Raw genomic sequence first — 22,198 nt, 5'->3', positions numbered from 1 at the left:
TTTTTTACAATGCACTTAGAGCACTTATGTATTTATTTTTAATTTTGCTATGGTTTGTCGAATAAATATAGCTAATAATTTGCTTAAATTTACAACATTTACAGGAAGTTTCTAGCTTGGCGAACAGCTGATTTGTTTACCGCTCGGACTCCGAATGTTGCATGCCGCACGAAGCGAACGAAGCGAAGCGAACGAAGTTGGCCAAACTCACCACTGGGCGGATTGGTGCGCGAGGGGGGAGCGGCAGTGGTGGGTGGAGGGGTGCTGGCAAGCAGATAGGAAGGCATGCAGGCATAACTGTAAACGGTTGTCCCGTTGGCATTCAGTTGAGTTTTGGTTACTGCCGCCAACGGTTAACGGTTTTTGGAGCATGCCACGCGCCTAAAGGCTGCCATTTGCCACTTGCCACTTGCCGCACGGCAAACAACAGACAGAAGACAGAAAATAAGCAAAGCTAGGCTGAGCAAATCTAAGCAAAGGAAACATAAATAAACAAACAATTTTTTGGCAACGTTTCGTTTTGGGCAGTTCGGTTGTGTGTGTGTGAGTGTATGTGAGCATAAGTGTATGTGTGTGCGCGTACTTTAATTATTTAATTTGCGAGGCGTCGCAAACATGCGAAACTCAATTGGCCGCCAGGTGGCAGCCGCAAGATTTTGGTGGCTAACGGAAACGCAAAAGCAAACGGAAACGGAAGCATTTAAGCAAAGTGCCAGCACACACACTCCCCCTCCCCAGACAACCGTGTGCAATGCGTGCGCGTATGCGTGTGTGTGTGTATGTGTGTGAGCGCCTTGCGAATGCCGGCCAGTTGCAAACTTGCAGCTGAAACTTGCAATAAAAATTGAATACGAATACTTGTAGAAATACAAAAAGCAAAAAAAATAAAATAAATCAAAATAAAGGGAGAGGGAGAGGGAGAGAGCGAGAGCGAGAAAAGAAAAAACCTCATATCCTCGGCGATCCTTTGTGCGGCTCTATGTGTGTGTGTGCGGCAAGCAAATAAATGCTTTTGCAACGCTTTTTTAGCCATTTTATCTCGAGTCGAAATACTGTAAAAAATTGTAAAATGGATTTACGTTTCGTATTCATCGTTATACTGCTGAAGTGGACCTATGCACAAGGTAAGACCATGTTCCAAGTGTATTCACTATGTGTGAGTATGTGCATGTGTGTGGTTAGTGTATGTGTTTGCTTGGGCATTCTGTTTGTGCAGCAGCAGCTGTTCAAGTGCAGTTTCTCACATTTGTTCAAGTGCTGCTGCAATTGCAAATATGCCATAGAAAATGCCTCATATGAGTATTTATTATATACACACAACTGTGTACGTATGTGTGTGTGTGTGTGGGTGTGGGTGTGCGTGGCACAGTAATGAGGTGCATTTAGCTGAGGTAACAGACCGACTGGCCTCCAAGTGCATACGAGTGTGTGGCAAAAGTTTTGCAATCGAAAAAGAAACTTTTGAAACGCACAGCATTTTATTCTCTCTGGTCTTTTTTGCTCGGTATTATTATTGATGTTGGTGCTACAGGTGAAAAGCGCTAAGGTGTTGCCAAGTGCCAGCATAGGCAAATGTATGCTTTAGCATCCTGCCAGGACGATTTCTATAGCGAAATATTCGAGATGATATCGAACGGTTAAGAGCATAGAATGGGAGAATTTGATGTATTTAAGATTATTTAAAATTTGAAATTATTTGAAATAAGTAAAAAGGAAAATTAAAAGGCATAACAAAATTGTTAAATAATATTAAATCGATATGTATATTTATTTTAATTCTATAGATTTATTATATTTCTTTTATAATTATTTTTTATACTAAAAAATATGCTTTGAAATAATTGTTTGAAATATTTTTGATATGAGCAATTTGTAAAATATTTATTTTATTTATTTATTTTTTTTTTAAGATTATGTACAGTTAATATTATTTTACAAATTTCTATATATATTTCAAATACTTTCCGATAAATATGTAGCTTTATTTCTATTGGCTGACAATCTCACTAAAACTCCGAGTCTCCCACAATATTTCCCTACAGAATATTAATTGAAAATTAATGCCTTCTCCTACTGCGTACACATAAATAAATAATTTGATTGGAACTTTTCATCTCTCCGTATGTTTTTCCTCATCACGAGGCAAAGCCACTCAACAAAGTTCCACTGATAATTATATTTGCTTTAAGTAACTAGTCAAGTATTTAAGTTACAGTTATGAGCTAATGTATTGATTAACTGTCTTAGAAGAGATCTCTCTTACACCATGTTCTTCTCCCTCTGTCTGCCTCTCTCCCTCTCTCTCTCTTTCTCTCTCTCTCTCTCTGTCTTTATCCTAGTTAGGTTTTATTTAACATTCATTTACTTGCGCTCAAATAAACTTATTTGCTTGCTTTTCATACGAAAAACTTTTGCCAGCCACAAAACAATTTCCGCACTCAGTTTTCTTGGGCTGCCACGCCCCCTGGCAGTCCCTACCATGCCCTTGCCAACCCACTCGCTGCCTAACAACTCAAACAAATTAGGCAAAAGGAGCAAAAACAGAAACCGAAAAGAAGAGAACAAAAAAATCGAAACAAGCTACCCATCGCATCGGCAGTAGCAGTTGGAGTTGGAGCTGGAGCTGGAGTTGGAGTTGGAGTTGTGGCCCGAGGGCAAACCAAATTATGAATGAGTTTTCTTGTTTGGTCTCGTATCTCTTTCTTTTTTTTTTTTTTTTTTTTTTTTTTTGATGGCCCGTTGCATAAAATATGCGCATTTAATAAGCCCCAAAATGAATATGTACATACATATATAAATATAGCCACGTTAATAGTGCGACGCTCCGCGGATCAAGTGAACCAAACTGAATCGAACAAAAAAGCGAAAATGAAGCGACATGAAACAAAAGCGTTTTACCGCACATTTGTTGCAATCATCTGGCACATCATATAAATGTGGAACAATTTAACATACCCTGCAATCTGCGACTGTGTGCTGAAGGTATGATGAGCTAGGATGCAAATAAATACTTTGGGTCTATGATCAAAATCATAAAATAAGAATCAAATCAACTCATTTAGTGGTTCGCTTAGTCGATTTAGTTCATCTATATATATCCATATCCCTGACTGTTATTTTTATTTATATATTATTTTTTACGTATATATATTTTTTTAATTTTATTAGTCTCTTACACACATGCTTTTAGCCGAATATATTATAATTGCTATTCTATTTCCCTTATATTAGTTGAGTATCTTTCTCTATTAATAAAATATAATTATAATATATATATTTTTATTTTTTTTTGCTAATTACTATTTTGATTATTTGATTAGTAAAATATTTTTATGCTGTTTATAATTTTTTATATTTTATGGTACTATTTTTTTTTTTTTTTTTTTTTTTTTTTTATATCTTGAAGTATTGATAAACATAAAATTTTATTTTTTCTTACTAAAATATTTTTAGTAAATATACTTTGTTATAACAATCCATTCCTCAAAAACCTTAAGGAATATAAATGTGTTGCGCTCTTTCGTATATTTAGAATTCTAGGAATAGAATTACAAGCCCATAACTTGACTCTTTCATTAAAGCGCTCTGCTCCAACTTAGTCAAGGCAACATTCATCAACAAACAGAGAATTAAGCCTCAAGCCTCTATGTATATGACTTAACTGTTACGTCTCTTAACCTGATATATATCTAGTATTCATATATTTAAATCAGCTGCACAAAAAACTTTCAATTAGCTTTATAGCATATCTATTGTTCGAGCAGCAGTGGCTCAATCTGTTTCATCTTCGTTTTTCATTATTTTTGTAGTTTCATGCATGTAAAGCGAATTCAATTGAATAATATCCTGTCATTTTGTGTGGGCAGCTACCAGTTCGACTCGTTTGGCATGTCAAAAATTTTATCAGAGCCGCGAGAAATTCACCATGGAGCGGTAAATAAATAAATCGCAGCTAAAAGCTGACACACACACGGATAGACACATACAGACAGACACACTCGCCTCGAAGTATGCAATAAATTGTTGTTTCGGCAAATTTATTGGCATTTTAGTGGCTCGCAGCTCGGAGCATCAAATAAAGCAAATTAAATGCGCTTCCGCTTTGCTTTTATATTTTTATTTTTATTCATTTTTCTCCCTTTTTATTATTATTATGATTTTTTTTTTTTTGTGTTGCTGCCAAGTTTGCTTGTGCTTAATTTATAAATTATTCATTTGGCAGCAGACATTGGGCCCAATTATCATTTACATTGCATGCGAAACAAAGTTCGCTTCGGCTGAAGTTGGCCTAAAAGTAGGCTAAGGCACACATTCGACCCGTTGGCCAAATTAATTTCGGTGCGTGTGTCTGAGTGAGTGTCTCCTCTCCCTCTCCTGCCTGCTGCTCACTCGTTTACTCTTCTCTTTCCTGTTGCTGCTGTTGTTGTTTCGTCTTGTGCCTTGCGGCTGGCATAAATTTATTTGGCAAAAACTTTCGCAGACCGGAATATTAATGAGTATTTAACCTAAATTGTTGCCTTTGATAAGTGGCATGAAATGTTGCCACGCCCACCTCCATCTGACCCTCATTTTATGGTATCAATGCGCCGCAGACAGCACACATATATCACTATGCTTCTGTGTGTGTGCGTGTGTTAAGTTACTGTAAAAAAGGGTTACAATTATTTTATGTAGGGCCTTAAAGTTGGGCTCCTAATAGGATTTCGGCTCGCTTAATAAAAGACGGAACATTTTCCAGTTATCTTTAATATGTTTGCCTTGTTATTTCCGTAATAGGCTCTCAAAGTATTTTGCAGCCAGTTAACCCTTTTTTGGGATGAAATGCCAAATTTGTAACGAATTTATATTGGCAAAGGTATTCGAAGAAAATAAGTCAATAAACATTGTTGACGGAACATTCTGTTATGCAGTTTATTAGAGATATAAATGAAGTAATTAAAGCTTAATTAGTGGAGCAATTAAAAGGGGTAAATAAGTAAATAAAAGAATATTTCTCGAAGCAAGCAAGAAACCTAAGTTGGTGTGGAGAGCATAAAAATGATAAAAAAACAATTTTATTGTTAATTTATTATTTTAAATGATTTATAGATATTTTTAGCTTATTCACTTTATCAAAGAAAGATTTTTAAACAATTATATATTTGTTATATATTTATTTATTTCTATAAATTAAAATTTCACTTAAAACTGTTCGTTGAATAATTAAAATTATAATCAATTTATTTTACTTCAAATAATTTTCATACTAATCAGATCAAGTACTTATGAAACTAAAGCTTTAAATCTTATAAGAATGTATAGTGAAATAATTCAGTGTAGAAACTTTCTTTATTATTTACCTTAAGGCAGTTTACAACTGCTGAAGGGCGAAAATTTTAATTAATTTGTGCATCAGTTCGATGCCTGTCATAATACAAATAGAATAAATAGAGAGAGAGTGAGAGAGGGAGAGAGTGAGAGGAGGAGAATGCAATTCAAACAAATCATTAGCAATACGAACATTTATTTATTTAACTAGCATATCCTGCGTGTGTGCAAACAAAAGATATGCAGGACTCTGAGCACAATTATGCAGCGCCACAAATAATGGCAATATTTTGATTAAGTTAATTAAGTGATTTCACTTCTCGGTAACAGCAACAGCAACAAGAACAAATACAGCAACAGCAAGAAAAACAATAGCGTTAAGGACAATAAGGACAATGCCTATCAACGGGAATTCGTGTTCCTGTTGGGCTAATCCGGTCGCTGCTTGATATGATTACCCGCTGAGCCTTTGTGTGTTAGGCCACATAAAAACATCATATTTCATGCCATTATGCGCAAAACTAGGCCAACAGCAACAACAACAGCTACAAGCAACAACAACAACAAACAATAACAAACAACAACACAAGCGCGCAATAGCCGTCTAATGAATTGCTTTAGTTTACTTTGTGTAGCAGCTGCCAAGGCGTAGCTAAACTTTAGAGTGGACCTTCACTTAATGTGCCTTAGAGTGCAAATGGGAATGACAAAAACACAGAATGTAAAATCAAATAGACAAGTAATTCAAATTCCTAAATACTCCTTTTATTTTACTATGCTGAAATATATGATTATGTAAAAAGTTCAAATTAATTAAATAGACAAATATAATAGATATATTATTCGGATTTGTGACTGATGTCAATTGAATATCAAGCTTCATTACATTGGACCACAGAAAAAACATTCATTCATTTATTCAGCAATAATATATGTATATATTTTATAATTCAAAAAATTTTATTTTTTATTTTTCATTTATTAAATAAATCTGTAGAATTTCTCAATTTATTTATCATGTTGGATTGCTCTTCGTAAGTTCCCTTAACTTTTTTATCGCTACAATTTCGTATTTTTACGACCCCAATTAAAATCTCTTTTATAAATTGTGTCAAATCTTTGGCTGTAATAAGCTCAAATCAAATAACAGAAATTGCTTCCCTCCCTCCCCGAGGTCCATATTCAACTGCTTGACATATTTAATGTGCCCCTTTCGAGTGTTGTAAAATTCGCGAGGGAGCGACAGCGCGGACATAAACAAGTGCTCAACATATTCTTTTGAGTGTATATAAGGCTATATATATTTACTTGTATATATAAGTATTTGCTGTTATTGTTGTTGTTGCTGGCGCCAGCGTAAATCATAAAGCATTAAATGACCGCCGACTGGAGGGTTTTAAGAATTCATGTCCGTGTTGGAGAATGCGCACGCCAAGCTGCCTGGCGCGACTGTCTGTCCACCCGCTTGTCCGTCTGTCCGTCCGCTCGTCTGTCTGGCCGAGGCGACACTGTAGCTGTCATAGACTGCGACAGCTCGCTGTAATTCGTAGCCGCGCGCATTTTTCGAATGCTTACCCTTTTCGACCCTTTGCAGCGAGTGTCATTGACATTTTAATGTGCTAATGAAGATGAGGGCCAGCGATGTGCAGCAATACGAAGAAGATGCGAAAGACCAGTAAGAGATGCTAAATGTATTATGAAATTGTTATACAAAAAAAAAAAAAAAAAAAACATTGTCGCGGCATCATCGCCTTTGACGCGCTCATTATCGTCGAGTGCGGTTTTTAAATATTTTTTATATGAACTTTGCGCTCGTCAAGGACCTGCCGAAGGACTAGCGGTGTTTATGAGTTGTTATGATTTTATTTAACATCTTCCTTTGTCGCTTCTCACTCTCACTCTCTCTCTCTCTCCCTCTCCCTCTGTTTCGCCTGCAGTCAATTATGTCAAAGTTGTCAATTCACGACGAAAATTGCAGGGCTTTAGCGCGAGCAGCTTTTACAACCAGCTGAGTGTAAAGTACAGAGAGAAAGAAAAAAAAAAATAAAGAAAACTCGCTCAAATATTAAATGTAGGTTATGAATTTATGAGCGCAGTAGTTGAAGTAGTCGAGAAAGAGACTTGTTTGTCCCTCAAGCTGCTGAGTGGAATAGCAAATTACAATGGGAATACTTGAGTAGTTGCTATTGGCGTGAGAGTAGAGCAAATATTTATCCTGAGTGATAAGCGGAAAGTAATCTAAAGTGAGTGCTGCATTAATTAACTTTAAACATAGTCAGTACAAAGTGCTCTTAGTCGGTGCGTATAACAGTTGTTATATTTTAATATATATAGCATTGGTCAACTTACAATGAGTTCCTCACTCATATTGAGTGTATAACAGTTATCGTCACTAAAATTTTAGTTATACATACATACATGTATTAGTGAAGAGCACAAGCTTTAATAATACTTTTATTTTTTATCATCCTTACAAAAAAGAATAACAGTTTTTCCAAATATATAACAGTTTTTAAAAGGTTCCTTGCAAATGCATAGAGACTTTCTAAAAACTGTTATACATTTAGTTAAACTGTTATACATTTAGGAAAACTGTTATACATTTAGGTAAACTGTTAGACATTTAGGAAAACTGTTATACATTTTTATATTAATATTTCGTAAGAGTTCTGATTTTTCTCAAGTATAAACTCTACTCATTAGTTATTAAAGTATAAAAGTCATGGACATAGCTCGAATAGTTCACTTGAGTATATGATGATTTTGTATGGAAATTGTATAACAGTTTTCAACACCCCACCACCCTTATGGGTGATGTATTTTAATGTGTATAACATAATGTATAACATATATATAGCCCTTCCATCTTTGAATGATATTTTTTATTTATATACATAAATGCAATATGCGAGTAGGTATAAGCATATCGATTTCAAGTACGTCCACTTAGCAAAGAGTTAAATATAATTTTCCCAGCCTTAATAAATTCTCATATTTCTCATATATCATATTTTTATAGCCTGCTTTAACAGTCTCAATGTGAGAGCGCTTTATGAACCACTTATTCCACTTGCACAATCAACAAAAAAAAAAGCAACTTCAATTTTAAATGCCAAAGGGCAAACCCTTTGCTTGCGACTCTACCAACGTTGATATATATGTGTATATGTATATACATATATATATATATACACTTTTATGACTTAACGGCAAGGAGTCATAATTTTTGCCAACTCATTGCCTTTTAGGCCTGGCCGAGAAATCTCGGCAAGGCCGTCAAAGAGCGCAACAGCCTGCTAAAGGACGCAAAGGATACGCGTCCAAGTTTGAGCTGAGGATGTTTTTCTAGCTGTGCTCAGCTGTTGCCTGCATAATTTATCAATGTCAGCAGGCGATGATGATGAACGCGAAGGAAATGTCAAGCCAACAGATTGGACTGCTGTCAGGCTCGCCTCTCTCCACTCGCCCTGTGTCCTGGCAATTTCTATTGATAGGCCTGTTGGACATTTCGACCAGCCGAGCGTAAGGAGAAGGCCATAAAACTTGAGCTTTTTAACAAGCAAGACGAACAGACGGGCAGACGGACACGCTGCCTTTTGTGAAAAGAAACTGAGGCGAAAGGACCTGCCGGACTTGACTTTGTGTGCGCGTCTGGCTGCGTCTGTATGTGCGTGTGTGTGTGGGTGTGCGTGAACTCACCTTTTCTTTGCTTCGCAGCTTTGTCTGGCTGGACATTTTATATTTATTAAAAAAGAAAGAACAAGCAGAGCAAAGCAGGAAAATTCGCTGTGTAGGGAATCCCACGTAATAGGCATCCGGTCATAAAAACATGAATTGTGCCTCTTAGCAGCAAATCCAATTGGGCATAAATCGGCTTTGTTGTCCGGCCAAACACATGAGCAGACGAAATTTAATGGCATTCTCCAGCTCGGCTCCGAGTCGAGCTTTATTTTATGTACATTTGAGCACAATGCGCTTATTGACTTAATGCCAACTGTTGTTGTTGGCCAGGAGCTCGCCTGGTTACCAATGGATAATTGGCAAAGTGCTTCACTGTGTGTGCCTATGCTGGGATCTGGTGAGAAATGCAGCTGCAAATTGCATTGCGGCTGTCATCAGCAGCTCCAGCTGCCGCATCGTCTTCCTCCTCTTTCTCCTCCTGCTGCTGCTGCAGCTCCACTCCTCTTGCCATCGACGTTAACAATTCAGCTCTTGAGTCTGCCTGCTAGCTATTTTTTCAAGGATGTTTACAAATTTACAACACGAAAGTGAATTTTCTTTCAATTTTGTTGCGCTGCCTGTTTGTCAGGAGCAGCAGCAGCAGCAAGGACTCACGCCGAGTCCCGTCAAGTCGAGTCCTGTCGACTCAAGGCTTCCTCTGCATCTTCGTCTGCTGCTGCTGCTTCTTCTTCTTATTCTTGCCTGCCTGCCAGGCAGGATGCGCGCCTAAGTAGTTTTTGTATAATTGCACTCGTCATTGTCGTCCTTGTCGACATGCCTGTCCTCCTGCCAGGCCCCCGAGGCAACGGCAACAGCAGTAACAACAACAACAACAACAACAGCAATTAAGGATTGTTAACAAGCGCACTTTTCAACTTTGCTCGCGGCTGTTGCACTTCAAAGGTGTGCGCATGCCACGCCCCATTCGAACGACACTCAAACAGCCTCCGCCCTGCACCCGTATAGCCCCTTTCTACTGTTTGTCAACTCATCTGCGGGCAGCTTTGTGCATGATTGGAACAGCAGCTATTGCACTCGATGCTCTATTCAAAGGTAGAAAGTATAGATTGAGGATATGAAAGGATAGTTGGGATGTTAGGAATGGGAAACGTGAAAAGATGAGAATAAGGGAATGTGAGAATATAAGAATATAACAATATGCGAATATGAGAGTATAATAACATGAGAATATGAGAGTGTAAGAATGTGAGAATATGAAAATATTGGAATAAGAGAATATTAGAAAATGACAAAATGAGACTAAGAGAATATGAGAATGTGAGAATAAAAGAATATGGAATATGAGAATATGAGAATTTGAGAAGATATGAGAATATGAGATTATGAGAATATGGGAATATGAGAATAAGAGAATATGCGAATATGAGAATATGTGAATAAGGGTATATGAGAATATTAGCACGTGAATGAGAGTATACGAATATGAGACTGAAAATGGGAAATGAGACGGAGAGATAGGAAGATTAATAGGGGGAGGAAGAGAGATAGAGAGATAGAGAGAGATATAGAGCAACAGAAATTGAGGAATATTGAGAGGTGCAGAAATAGGGGGGAGATGCAATATTGGGATGAAATATTCTATAATAATAGTTATACAGGTGGAGATGGTAATAGGAGCAGGAGGGGTGGAAAGTGGCAGAGAAAAGGAAATCTCATCAAAAATCTTAAGAACATTTTCTTCATTTTTTTCAATTCACTTAATTGTATGCAAAAATTTTATACAACTTTTATTTCATGCCGACTTCCGTAAACAGCAGGAAGAGTGCACACGATGTGTGCAGAGTATCCACTGACAAAACGACGCTAGATAGTTGAGACGTCTTTGAGATACAGCAGACGCATTCTTAATTAAGCCTTGATTGACAAGACTCTCGTCGCAGACACTTAAAAAACAATTTGTAGTTGAGTGAAGGCAGGCGCATAATTAAACAAATCTGAAAATAATTGAAACTTTGCCTCGTAAATCTCAGACATACATAAACACACACGAAAATATATGTACATGTGTGGAGTGAGCGATAGAGATATGCAAACATACATACACACACATGCATATAGCTATCTGCTAAACTATCCAAGTTGTTGTTTAGCTTAAAAATTCCCATGTTGACAATTAAGTTAGCAACAACAGCAACAACGACAACAATGAGACACGCAACCCTTGGCAATGCGAAAGGGACAATGCGCGTTGACAAGCCACCTAAAGCAGCCAGACCCAACCCACCCACATGGTTTCTGGTTTCGTTTGGCTGGTGTGGAACAACCCTAATTTACTTTTAATAACTTCATAGGCAAAATCAGAGAGTGGAGGGGGGCTGGCAGAGGGGACAGCGGGCGATGCCTTAAAAGTGTCCTTTTTCTGCTTTTTCGCTTATTGTGAACTAAATGCACAAAAGCGTTAATTTCGATTTTGCTTAACGAGGGTTAAAAAAGCACAGCTTAGAGGCTAACTGTGCGTATACGCGATATCGATAACGATAATTAGACATGCAGACAGGTTGCGAGGCGCTCAGGTGAGAAATTCAATTTGCCAGCCAACTGACAAGAAAAAACTGAGTAGAAGGAGGAAATGGAGAAGGAGAAGGAGTTGGAGTTGGAGAAGTAATAGCAGGATGAGGGAATACCCCCAACAAAACGCATGTCGCGCATGCCTAAGTGTGCGTGTGTGTATAGGCGGCTGGTACTTGTGTTTTTTGGGCAGTGTATATCAAGTGCTGCGGCTGCATGACTGAGTGACTTTTCTGTCAAACGGAAGAGGATGTTGGCTGCTGCCTGAAGAGGGTGGGCAGGGGAGACTGGGCCCAGCAGCTGGAGCTCAAGTGTGTGGCAGTCGCATTCAATGCTGACGCACGTCATGAAGAGCAATGCGAGAAATCGAAAAGACACAAGCACACACAGGCAATCACAATCACACACATGCACACACGCACACATACACACACACGCACAGAGGCGAGTCTCCTTTTCTTTTTCGCTCAACTCAACTGTGATTTCCATGTGTGAGTCGGAGATCCTTCGCCTGCTTTTGACAGTCGTTTTGCAAACATGTCGAAGCCATTAAGACAATCATGCGTTTAGCCTGCTTCTTTCTGTTTTTTTGTTTAAAGAAGAAGCAGAATGCGACTTTTTTTTAGCATGATTCATTCCCATTTTTTGCCCATTCTCAATTCGTTTTATTTTTACTTCTTTTTTGCGCTGTGTTTTGTTTTTGAAAAATGGCTGTCGCATCACTTCTATTGTATTTTTGAAGTGTATGTTGTGTGTGTGTGTGTGTGTGTGTGTTGGGTGTTTGTCACAAAGATTTATGTGTTGCAATTTACACACACACACTCCGAGCCAGAGCGACAGACAGACAGACAGACAGACAAAGAGTAGACAAAACAAAAAGCCGAGTAGAACGTTTGTTTGACGCTTACATCGAGTGGAAGGCACCCAAAGTGGTTTTTCAACCGAAGGTGTTGAGGGACAGAGCGAGAAAGAGAGAGAGAGAGAGAGTGCGGGAGAAAGGTGGCGAAATGGGAAAGAGAAGTCGCTAAAGTGCTTACTGTATAGCTGACCAAATGAGTGCCACGTTTTCAGCACTCTTTGTGCTGCATAGCATAGTCCTCGTTCCTTGAGTTGGCCATAACTCAACTGAGCTAAACATGGGAATAAGTGATCTATTAAGGGGCTATATAAATTTAGTCGCAAGTCAAATATCTCTAAACATAATATGATTACAGTAAACAAGCTAAAATTCCATAACAGAATTAACTTAACATTTCATTCCATAACATAATCATGTAAAAATAAACGTAAAGCCAAAGCTGTTAAGCTTCTGTTACTCAACATCTCTACAATATATGCAATTCTATTCTACACAGCGCTATAAAAAGTCCAGCGCTACACTTAAATTTTATCCCTTACAAATTATATCACTCACATTAACCTCAAAAAATATGAAGCAATGAAATTTGTAAGGGCAAACTGACAAATTAATTCGAATTTATGAATATGGAAAACTAAATTGACTTTTGAGTGCACAGTAAATACGAGAGTTAAGAATGTAAATCGACAATATTTAACGAGTGCAGTCTACAGTCACGCCCACGCCCATTAAAACGCCCACAAAAAAGCTAAACCTATTGCAGCATAAAAAGTTGAGAGACCATAAAAAGCAACAACTAGCATTGAGTGGAGCTATCCCCTAATGAATGCCTGGGCAGGGCACAAGTTAAAAAGTAAAACCCAACAACAACAACAATGGGGTTAGGGTAACAGAATAGCGACAGGGCTGGGCTGGGGTGGCTTCGAATGACTATAACGACAGATTGAACCCTTCGCTTTTAATGCAATTAAGTTTAATTGAAAATTTTCACTCCAAATTATGAGAGGAACGTGTTGTTATGGGACGGACGAAAGGATCGAAAGAGTGACGGATAGAGAGTGTGCGAGAGAGAGAGAGAGAGAGAGAGAGAGAGGAAGAGATATGGAGAGTGACACCCCCGCAATCAGGCAGATGGAAATTAACATGCACACCCATACACATATAGTCGCACATAGGGCATAGCTATGCAGGAGCGTGTCCTTTGGTGCTTCGCACGTACTGCCTGCCAAAATGGGAATGAGCGAAAGCAATCAAGCGTCCAAATCACTAGCCGAAAAACCGAAAGCAGCTCAAAGTTTGCTTTGATGCGAAACGAGTGATAGAGAGAGAGAAAGAGAGAGAGAGAGAGAGGGAGAAAGGGAGAGAGAGGTAGCTGGCCAGGACTTTATTACAAAACAAACAAGCAGCAGCTGTAGCTAGAGAGGCTGCAGGACCCTTCCTTCAGCTCAGCTCAGCTCAGCTCCTTCTCCCAGCGAGCCGGCTCGTCCTCGCCTGCCCACTCGGCATTTAACTTATCTTTTATCTTGATTGCTGTTGACGATGACAAGGATAATGATGATGATGGCGTTAGCGCTGGCGCCCAACGTTGTCCTCTGATTTTAGTTCACCTGCTCCACGCGCAACGCCCCTCCTCCCCCCTGACTCTACCTCGATGTTAGGTTATCTGTTTATACAAGCGAATGCCGCTTGATTTTAATTAGCATTTGACACAGCTGCTTGACACGAACAACAACAGCAACAACAACAACTGCGTCCTCTCAGCTGCTCAGGTGGTGCAGCTGGTTCGTGGCTCGGCTTGTATTTGCTGCTTAATGAGCCATCTCACAACTGGAATTTCAAATGTCCCCGACGTGCAAATAAAAATATCGTATGGCTGCCGGCAAAGCTTCCATGTGCCCAGCCGTAACATTTTACGCTTCACAAACTTTTGTTGCCAAATAGCTCGAAAAGTATCACCAAATATATGCGCAGGGCAGAGTAAATAACTCTAAATGGTGGCAATTTGAATACACTCTCCAAATGAAACTCTTTTTCAGAATAGTTGGAAATTTTGTTCATTTTATGTAAAGCTAAATATGTTAAACTCGTTGTGAATGTTAAGTTTAAAATAGTTTCCTAATTAAATTAAGGCTATTAGAACTGAACTACTTCGAAACTATATTAGAGATGCGTCTGCTGATGTCGTTTTGTGTAGAGATTTCATTGTAACTAGCTCGATTTTAATAACTTCTTTTTGGAGACTTGACTTAAAGCCGAACAGCATAGATGGTATGAATGCCATCATATACAGCACTGAAGACTTTATTATACAGTTTTGACTATGTAGAGTCCATTTTGGAGAGTTGAGTATGCAGACTTGATTTTGGGTACTTGCATGCCTAGACTTCATTGAGGCAACTGAATATCATGATAAGATTATGAAAAGTCGTAGGGACTTATGTGTGAAGACATAATTAATAAAATTTGATTGAGGATCTCTATTTTAGTCTCTAATTTATCTGTGGAGACTTGCTAAGGAAGAGTTGGTTATACGTATTTTTTTATGGAGACTTCATTGTAAAGAATTGAATGTAGAGGGCCGACTGTGGAGACTTGTTCGAATGTAGACACGCGATTGAGTAGACTCGATTGAATGTGTGGACTATATGGTGTAGAATTGATTTTGGAGACTTCATTATGATTATGATTAATGTTTCTACCGCAGCGTCCCGGAAATATCTCTGAATTTAAAACCAAATGGATAAATGGAGATAAATGCTTATACGCATGTGGAGAATTGAGTGTAGATTAGAGACAGATAGGGAAATTTAGATATCAGAGAAGCAAGGCCTCAGTGGGGACAAGAGTTGAAATGATTATGAAAAGTGGAGACTTGAGTGTTGAGAGTTAACTGTGTAGACTTGAAATTAGATTTACGATACGACAGCTGTACTGAATGCCTGGCAAAGGAAAAAGATTGAATAAATTCAATTTTCGAAGCTCTCCCAAACGACGTCAAATTAAACCACAAATTCATAATACTCAGCGGCGCCCAGACATAGTATGCAAGTATGCAAACGCCGTCACACACACAGACACACAGACATTTTCGCACACACGTCTGCACAGTTACACACACACTTACACCTCCAGATACATCGTGTAGTTGTGGATTTTTAACGTTCAATGCGCTGTGCTGGAAAACCGAATGTGAAAAGTTTGCATTCGAGTGAAATTTGTATGTGTGGAAGGCTGCTGGGGTGGTGTGTGGGCGGTGGGGTGGTGCACTAAGCTAACGCCAAGGCTGCAACTTTTTTGGGCACAGCCAAACGCCAATGCATATACTAAGTTATAGCAACGAATTCGACATGTGTTTGCTTGCCTTCTGGAAGGTGGCGCAGGTGGTTTGCGAGCATGTGGAGCAGACTGACTGACTGACTGAGTGACTGACAGTCAGTCGACTGAGTGAGTGAGTGGGCTTTTGCTGTGGATATATGCGAGTAAAACCAAATACAAGTTGCAGATGCTACGAATGTCTAAAAGTATTTGCACATTTGGCCCTGGGCGGGGCATTGCATTTGCCATTGTAATGCATTTAGTGGGCCGAGAGTGGGCCAAAGTTTAGACAGAGCAGCCCACATTGAAGTGTGTCAATGCAACTGTGTGTGTGTGTGTGTGTGTGTGTGTGTATGTGTGTGTGTGCTCAGTCTCTCGTGTGTTTTGAATTATTTATATTACTTGCACTTTATATGCAGCCTGCTAGCAGAGGCAACGAGCCAAACAGACAGTTTTCCTCTGTGAAAATGTTTTCCAAATGCTCTGTGTGCATGCGTGTGCATGTGTGTGTGTTGGTGTGTGGAAAAACATTTGCAAGTGACATTGAGTTTGATGCCAATGCATCGCTTAGCCCGGCTCTTTGCATTTATTGCAGTTCGCCATTCGCAACCACAAAATTCTTTTGACTCTTGGGCATATTTACAGTCCTGCATTGAGAACGGGGCGTGGCAGCTGAATTTGTGGGTGTCAAAAACAAACAGCCCCCTCAACAAATTTGTGACTCGTCGAAAAGCAATTCATTTGAAAAACTTCTGAGTCATTGTCAAGAGTCGAACCCTTGCCACACCTCCCACTTCCCTGCTCCAACTGCTGCTCCTCCTCCGCCTCGTCTTGCCTCTTGGAGCGTGAAAAAAAGCGAAACAAAAGCACAAATTTGAGTTCTAAATGTTACAATTTATAGCCAAGTTTCGTTTTCTATTTTGTTTTTTTGTTCCGTATTCTGTGTTTTTGGCTGCCTTTGGCTCGTTATGATTCATAACTAAACAAAAAGTTTTCACAACATCCCCGGAAACAATTTGCTGCACACGAAGCATTTACAAACTTCAATTTCAACTCATTTCGGCTGTTGTTCCAAGGCCTTGCAAGGGTGTTGCCTGCTCACAAGAAAAGTAATTCACAATTTCTAACGAAAACGAACGCGACAATGAACATTTTCGGCTGTCCAGCTAAATTTGTATATATGTATATGTAAATGTATATTTATATGTGCATGAAATAGTTTTGGGTGGTTGAAAGTTGAAGCAAAGTAAAGGCAGCTTGACTGTTAGGAGAAGTTGCATTTAGCTAGTAAATGTTACATTATAATTTATATAATTTATAAGTAGATCGGTCCACATTCATGCAGGCCTACAGAGCTCATTGTCACTCATATCAAATAGAATCAATTCTGTAAACTCTACAGTCTTTAAATAATGGAATGTTCGATTCACTCAACCTCCACACTGCTTAAGACAATCTTGGTAATATTTAAGTTCCATGTTTTAAACTAAGAGTAAAATCAATAGCAAATTGTATGTACAAATAATATATAATTTAATAATTTTTTTTTTTTTTAATTATTATTATTATTTTTTATTTGTTCTATACACTTTTCGAATTACTTTAAAATTTTTGTATATAATTTAATATTATATTAATATATATTAATTAAAATTTTTTTTTTTTTTATTTGTTCAATAGACATTTCAAAATATTTTAAAATGTTTGTACCTAATAAAAATAATTTCTATTATATTTTAATACTCTTAATCTACATGTGTGATAGGTTTACCAGATGGGTCAGTTGCATATAGACAGCTTTATATCTTATATATTAGAAGTATTAAAATAGAAAAAAAAAATTAAATTGTATATTTTTTGTAATTTGAAAAGTGTACAGAAAAATGTTTAAAAAAAAATTAATACCACATATGAAATTATTAAATAGTACACAAAGAATTCCAGATTATTCAAAAATAGAGTGTTATTGGCTTTTCAATTTTTTTTTTTTATATACTTCTTTATTTATCTCTTCTTTTTTTTTTTTTTTTTTTTTTTTTTGTCTGCTCAAAGACATTGTGAGCATACAAAAATATATAAATAAAAATAAAATAAATAATTTTATGAAATTCTTTACAGTTTGACCAACGTACAACAGTTGCATTGATACTTTGCATAGCACCAGAAACACAGAGACAACTGTGAATATGAATCTTACTCAATAGCTTAAACTTATCTTTATCATGCGATATGCAGCGCCTGACTTAAGTCAACATTAAAGTTGCCTTTGACTAACTAGACTTGAACTCACTTCACTTACTTTTCATATATTGCAATTAAGTATTTTTCCCACTTTCCTCTCTGCACACAAGCCAAAAATAGCAGCTTGGCTTTGCTGATGGCCGCCCACTAGATAAATTTGCTGAGTAGCAGCAGCTGTTGCCGTTGCCGTTGCTGTTGCTGTTGCAGCAGGACATAAATTATGGCACAGAATTTAATTATCGCATTGGACGTGCAACATGCTCGCACTAACACAATTTTCGCATCTCTCGAGCCGAGTCTAGGCGCTCGAAAGTAAGCTACTAAAACAATTAGCAGCGCCCTAATTAAAGCAACAATCCAAAGCGAGCTCCTTGATTGATGATCCAAGTGAGCAGGCGAGCGAAAGCTGTGCGGCTTTCTAGTCATATATATAACACATATGTACATATATATTTATGTGTATGTATGTGCCTTTTCTTGTTTCTTAGCCGCCAGGCCACAAACAAAAGCAGCCATGCAAATTACAGTCGCTCGCATGTGGTGTGGCCAAAAAGAAAATGTTTAAGGAAATTGCTGCAAATATTTTGCTTGTTAAGTGAAACCCAGTTTTCGCAACTGGAGAGACCAAAAACTGCACTCAGCAATGCACTTCAGGCATTTGTGCGCCTTAACCAGGGTCGGGCACTCCACGCGAGACTCATGGAACATCTTCGTCCCCGTCTTCGCCTTGGTCTTCGTCTTGGCCTAGGTCTTGCTGCTCCTTCGTCCTTTTTTCGTATCCTTTGGCAGTTTTGCATTTTGCATAAGCGCTTGGAAATGCCTTTGTCGTTTTAGCAATTTATGCAAATTTCGTGCATTTTCCCCTATGTTGTTACATTCTTTGTATGCAGCATATATGCATGCATGCATGCATATACATATATGTACATATATAGACGATATTTATAGTAGAGCAACTCCTTTTACATGCCGTATATAGGCTAAAGGCTTCGGCATGCAATTAAAACTAAATTAGTAGGCCTCTGGGCTATGGCCTGTGTGAGTTTTCTGAATTCAGTTTTCTAGTTTACTAATTGAATTATTTAGTTGCGACTCGTTTCATTAAATGCACACGCAAACTTTTACAGCAACGGAGACGGCGACGGCAACGGCGACTCCAATCAGCTTTGCAACAGGCAACATAAAGTTGCAACGTCAACAAACTGAGAAATCGAGTGGCTAGACATGAAAATATTTTATATATATTTTTATATATATTTTTTATAATATATTTTTTTTATATATTTATTTTTCGGAGTATTTAAATAATATATGTGAATGTAAAATTTTTTTGTTTTTTTTTTTTTTTTTTTTTTTTTTTTTGTTTAAGCATATTATATTTTGAGATATTTATGTATATAGTATTATATGTTAAAATAATTGAAATATTATTGTGGATTTATTCTGACTTATATTAACATTGCTGAGTTATTTAGAACACTTCACTCTTTGGTATCAAGTACTGGCTTTCTAGCTTTCTCTCTCTCACTCTCTCTGTCCCTCTCTCTCTCTCTCTCTCTCTCTCTCTCTTTCTCTCCTTCTGCTGTCAGCTGAGCTGAGTTCAGTTTCGTTTTTAGCAAAGCAACGTGTCTAAAATAACACTCTACCTGTCTTCATTTCATTAAACAACACATCTGGTTTTATTTTTTTATAAATTTCAGTCCAAACGCCTCTTTGTAATATCGCTTTGGCTACAGCATTTCCAAGTCGTTTGCACCCTTATCTTTTTAATTGACATTTAAATGCGTATTTTCTGACACAGTGACTGTTACATCCGTGTTACCAAAAACACACGCAAGCAGCAATACCACCCACTCCTGCACCTACCCCTACCCCTAGCCCCTACCCCTCTGTAGTTTGTCATTTATAAACACACAACAACACAAAATCAACCTTTTTTTTAGGTGTTGAATATTACCGCAGGGCGCAACAGTCACACGACCGCAAACCCCAAGCCCGCTCGCTCCTTGGTCAAGCAAAGAAATGTAAACAACGAAATGGAACAGAAAAAAAAAAATTCCACGCTTCGGCAAGTTTTGGGCCACCCTAAAATATAAGAGCCACCCACATGCGACATTAAACCCTCAGAATGTGCGCATTGAACACATTTTGGCTGAACTTCCAGTTTCATTTGTCCTTACGTTTATTTTTATTTTATTTTATTTCTGTTTTTTGTGTTGCTTGCGTGTTGATTTTCGGTATCCAGCCATAAGTGCCACGCCTGCCCGCCCCCAGAATTTTTTTTGTTATATATATTTTCATTGCTAAAATAACATTGACATGCGTCTTGCTCGGCTAACCCTCCGGCCAGCCACATCCCACATGCCACATGCCGCATGCCACATGCAACACGTTCGCGCCGCTCGATTCCGAACTCAGGGTTCGAATCGCAGTTTCCTGCTTGGTCCTGTTCGACCCAGCCCCATGCCAATTCGATTTACAGCGTCGACTTTGTGCAACGTCTGCTGCATGACATGCAACTCTTGCCTCGAGCTGTAAATTTGTTGCTGTTGTTGCGTTTGTTGTTGTCATGTTGCAATCAACAGCAGCAGCAGCAGCAACAACAGCAGCAGCAACACAAACAACAACAAGCAACAATCCTTATTTAATAACGTTTCAATATTCCAACACTCTCTGACATATCAATTTTCAAAACCCGCTTACAGCAACAGTTACAGCTGCAGATACATCTGTGTATCTATAAGATATAAATGTATCTATGGCTACAAAAGTTTTGCTGTTGCTCTTGGGGTGCTGTGCGTGTGTGACAGCAAATTGTTGATATATACGACACGAAAATTGAAATTTATGTTTTTGCAACTGACATATTGCTTATGGCCAAGCATAACGAACTACAATAAAATATAAACTTTCTTTTGCTTTGCCTCGACTTGCCTTGAACGCACTTTAAAGATCTGCTTTTTGGCTTATGATAAATTTATCAGCTTTAAGCGGGATAATCTTTGTTTAACTCGGGTCTAATACGTTTTGCAATTGATTGATTTAAATAAGTTACTGATAGGCCGAAGACCCAAGTTGATACTGCCTAATTTTTATACCCTGAACCCATTGAAAATGGGAAATCAGGGTATAATGGTTTTGTGAAAAGTATGTAACAGGCAGAAGGAATCATCGCAGACCCCATAAAGTATATATATTCTTGATCAGGACGACGAGCTGAGTCGATATAGCCCTGTCCGTCTGTCCGTCCGTCCGTCCGTCCGTCCGTCCGTCCGTCCGTCCGTATGAGCAAAAGGATCTCAGAAGATATAAGAGCTAGAGAGCTGAAATTTGGCAAGCATACTCGTGTATACCATAGGCAGTACAAGTTTGCTTTATTTTTTCGATAACTCATCCGATAACTTTTTTATCGAGAATAATCGAAAAATCGACAATGTTTTTTCAGCTTATTTTGAACACTTTTAGACCTGGAGACTTCAAATTTGCGTTGTATATAAAGTTAATGGATACAAAGATTTTGTAATTTACAGATTTTGGATACCACGCCCCCTTCGCCCCCAATTTGTAAAAAACGCATTTCAAGTACTAGAGACTTGTGCTTTGAAATGTACACACATTTAAGCCATATGATTACGCTCTAAAAGTTTCATTAAGATCGTATGTCTACAAAAGAAATTATTCAACAAATAAATTCTCGTTATATTGCCCACACTGCAGTGCAGCCCAAGCGCAGCCGCTGCTAGCTGCGCAGTTTGCAAAGCGCGTGCTTATACGTGCATGTGTATGTATGTGTGCATAAAAGAAGTCCAGAATGATTAGAATATCAGTTTGGAGGGTTCAGGGTATCTCCTAGTCGAGCAGTCTCGACTGGAGCCTTCTTACTTGTTGTAACTTAGTTTTAATCTGGCATTAATTGTAAACTCTAATAAATTAAATACTTAAATGGTTTATAGAGATTTAGGCATTTTTGTATAATAGCTGAGCATAGCTATAAACCCATAGAGCTTTGAATATTATGCGAGACTAACGGAAAAAGTCTGTGTGTTCTATTGCCTTGAATACTTTTAGTATAGATTAAATTACTTAAAAGATGCATTAAAATAAAAAAGCAATATTAAATATGATTTTTTTTTAATTAATTATATACTTTAGATATTATATGAGTTTTAAATATATTCAATATTTACATATAAAATTGAAGAATATTTTAATTTTAAAATCAAATTA

The 22,198-nt window shown here is 37.9% G+C and overlaps 1 protein-coding gene across 1 annotated transcript in view; it reads left to right on the top strand.

Moving 5' to 3' along the window:
* The first annotated feature begins 313 nt into the window (after positions 1 to 313).
* Positions 314 to 22,198, top strand: part of robo3 (roundabout 3) — a 58,789-nt gene continuing 36,904 nt past the window's right edge. Inside the window, exon 1 of the mRNA XM_018004287.2 lies at positions 314 to 1,124. Coding sequence (XP_017859776.1) covers positions 1,007 to 1,124 — 118 coding nt within the window. The 5' untranslated portion in view covers positions 314 to 1,006. The remainder of the gene's footprint in view (positions 1,125 to 22,198) is intronic.

The sequence above is a fragment of the Drosophila arizonae genome, chromosome 3 (genome assembly GCF_054131065.1).
Source record: "Drosophila arizonae isolate 15081-1271.41 chromosome 3, UAZ_ARI_1.0, whole genome shotgun sequence".
NCBI classification, from domain to species: domain Eukaryota; kingdom Metazoa; phylum Arthropoda; class Insecta; order Diptera; family Drosophilidae; genus Drosophila; species Drosophila arizonae.
The sequence above is the reverse complement of the archived record's forward strand: the minus strand, read 5'-3'. Positions and strand labels throughout refer to the sequence as shown.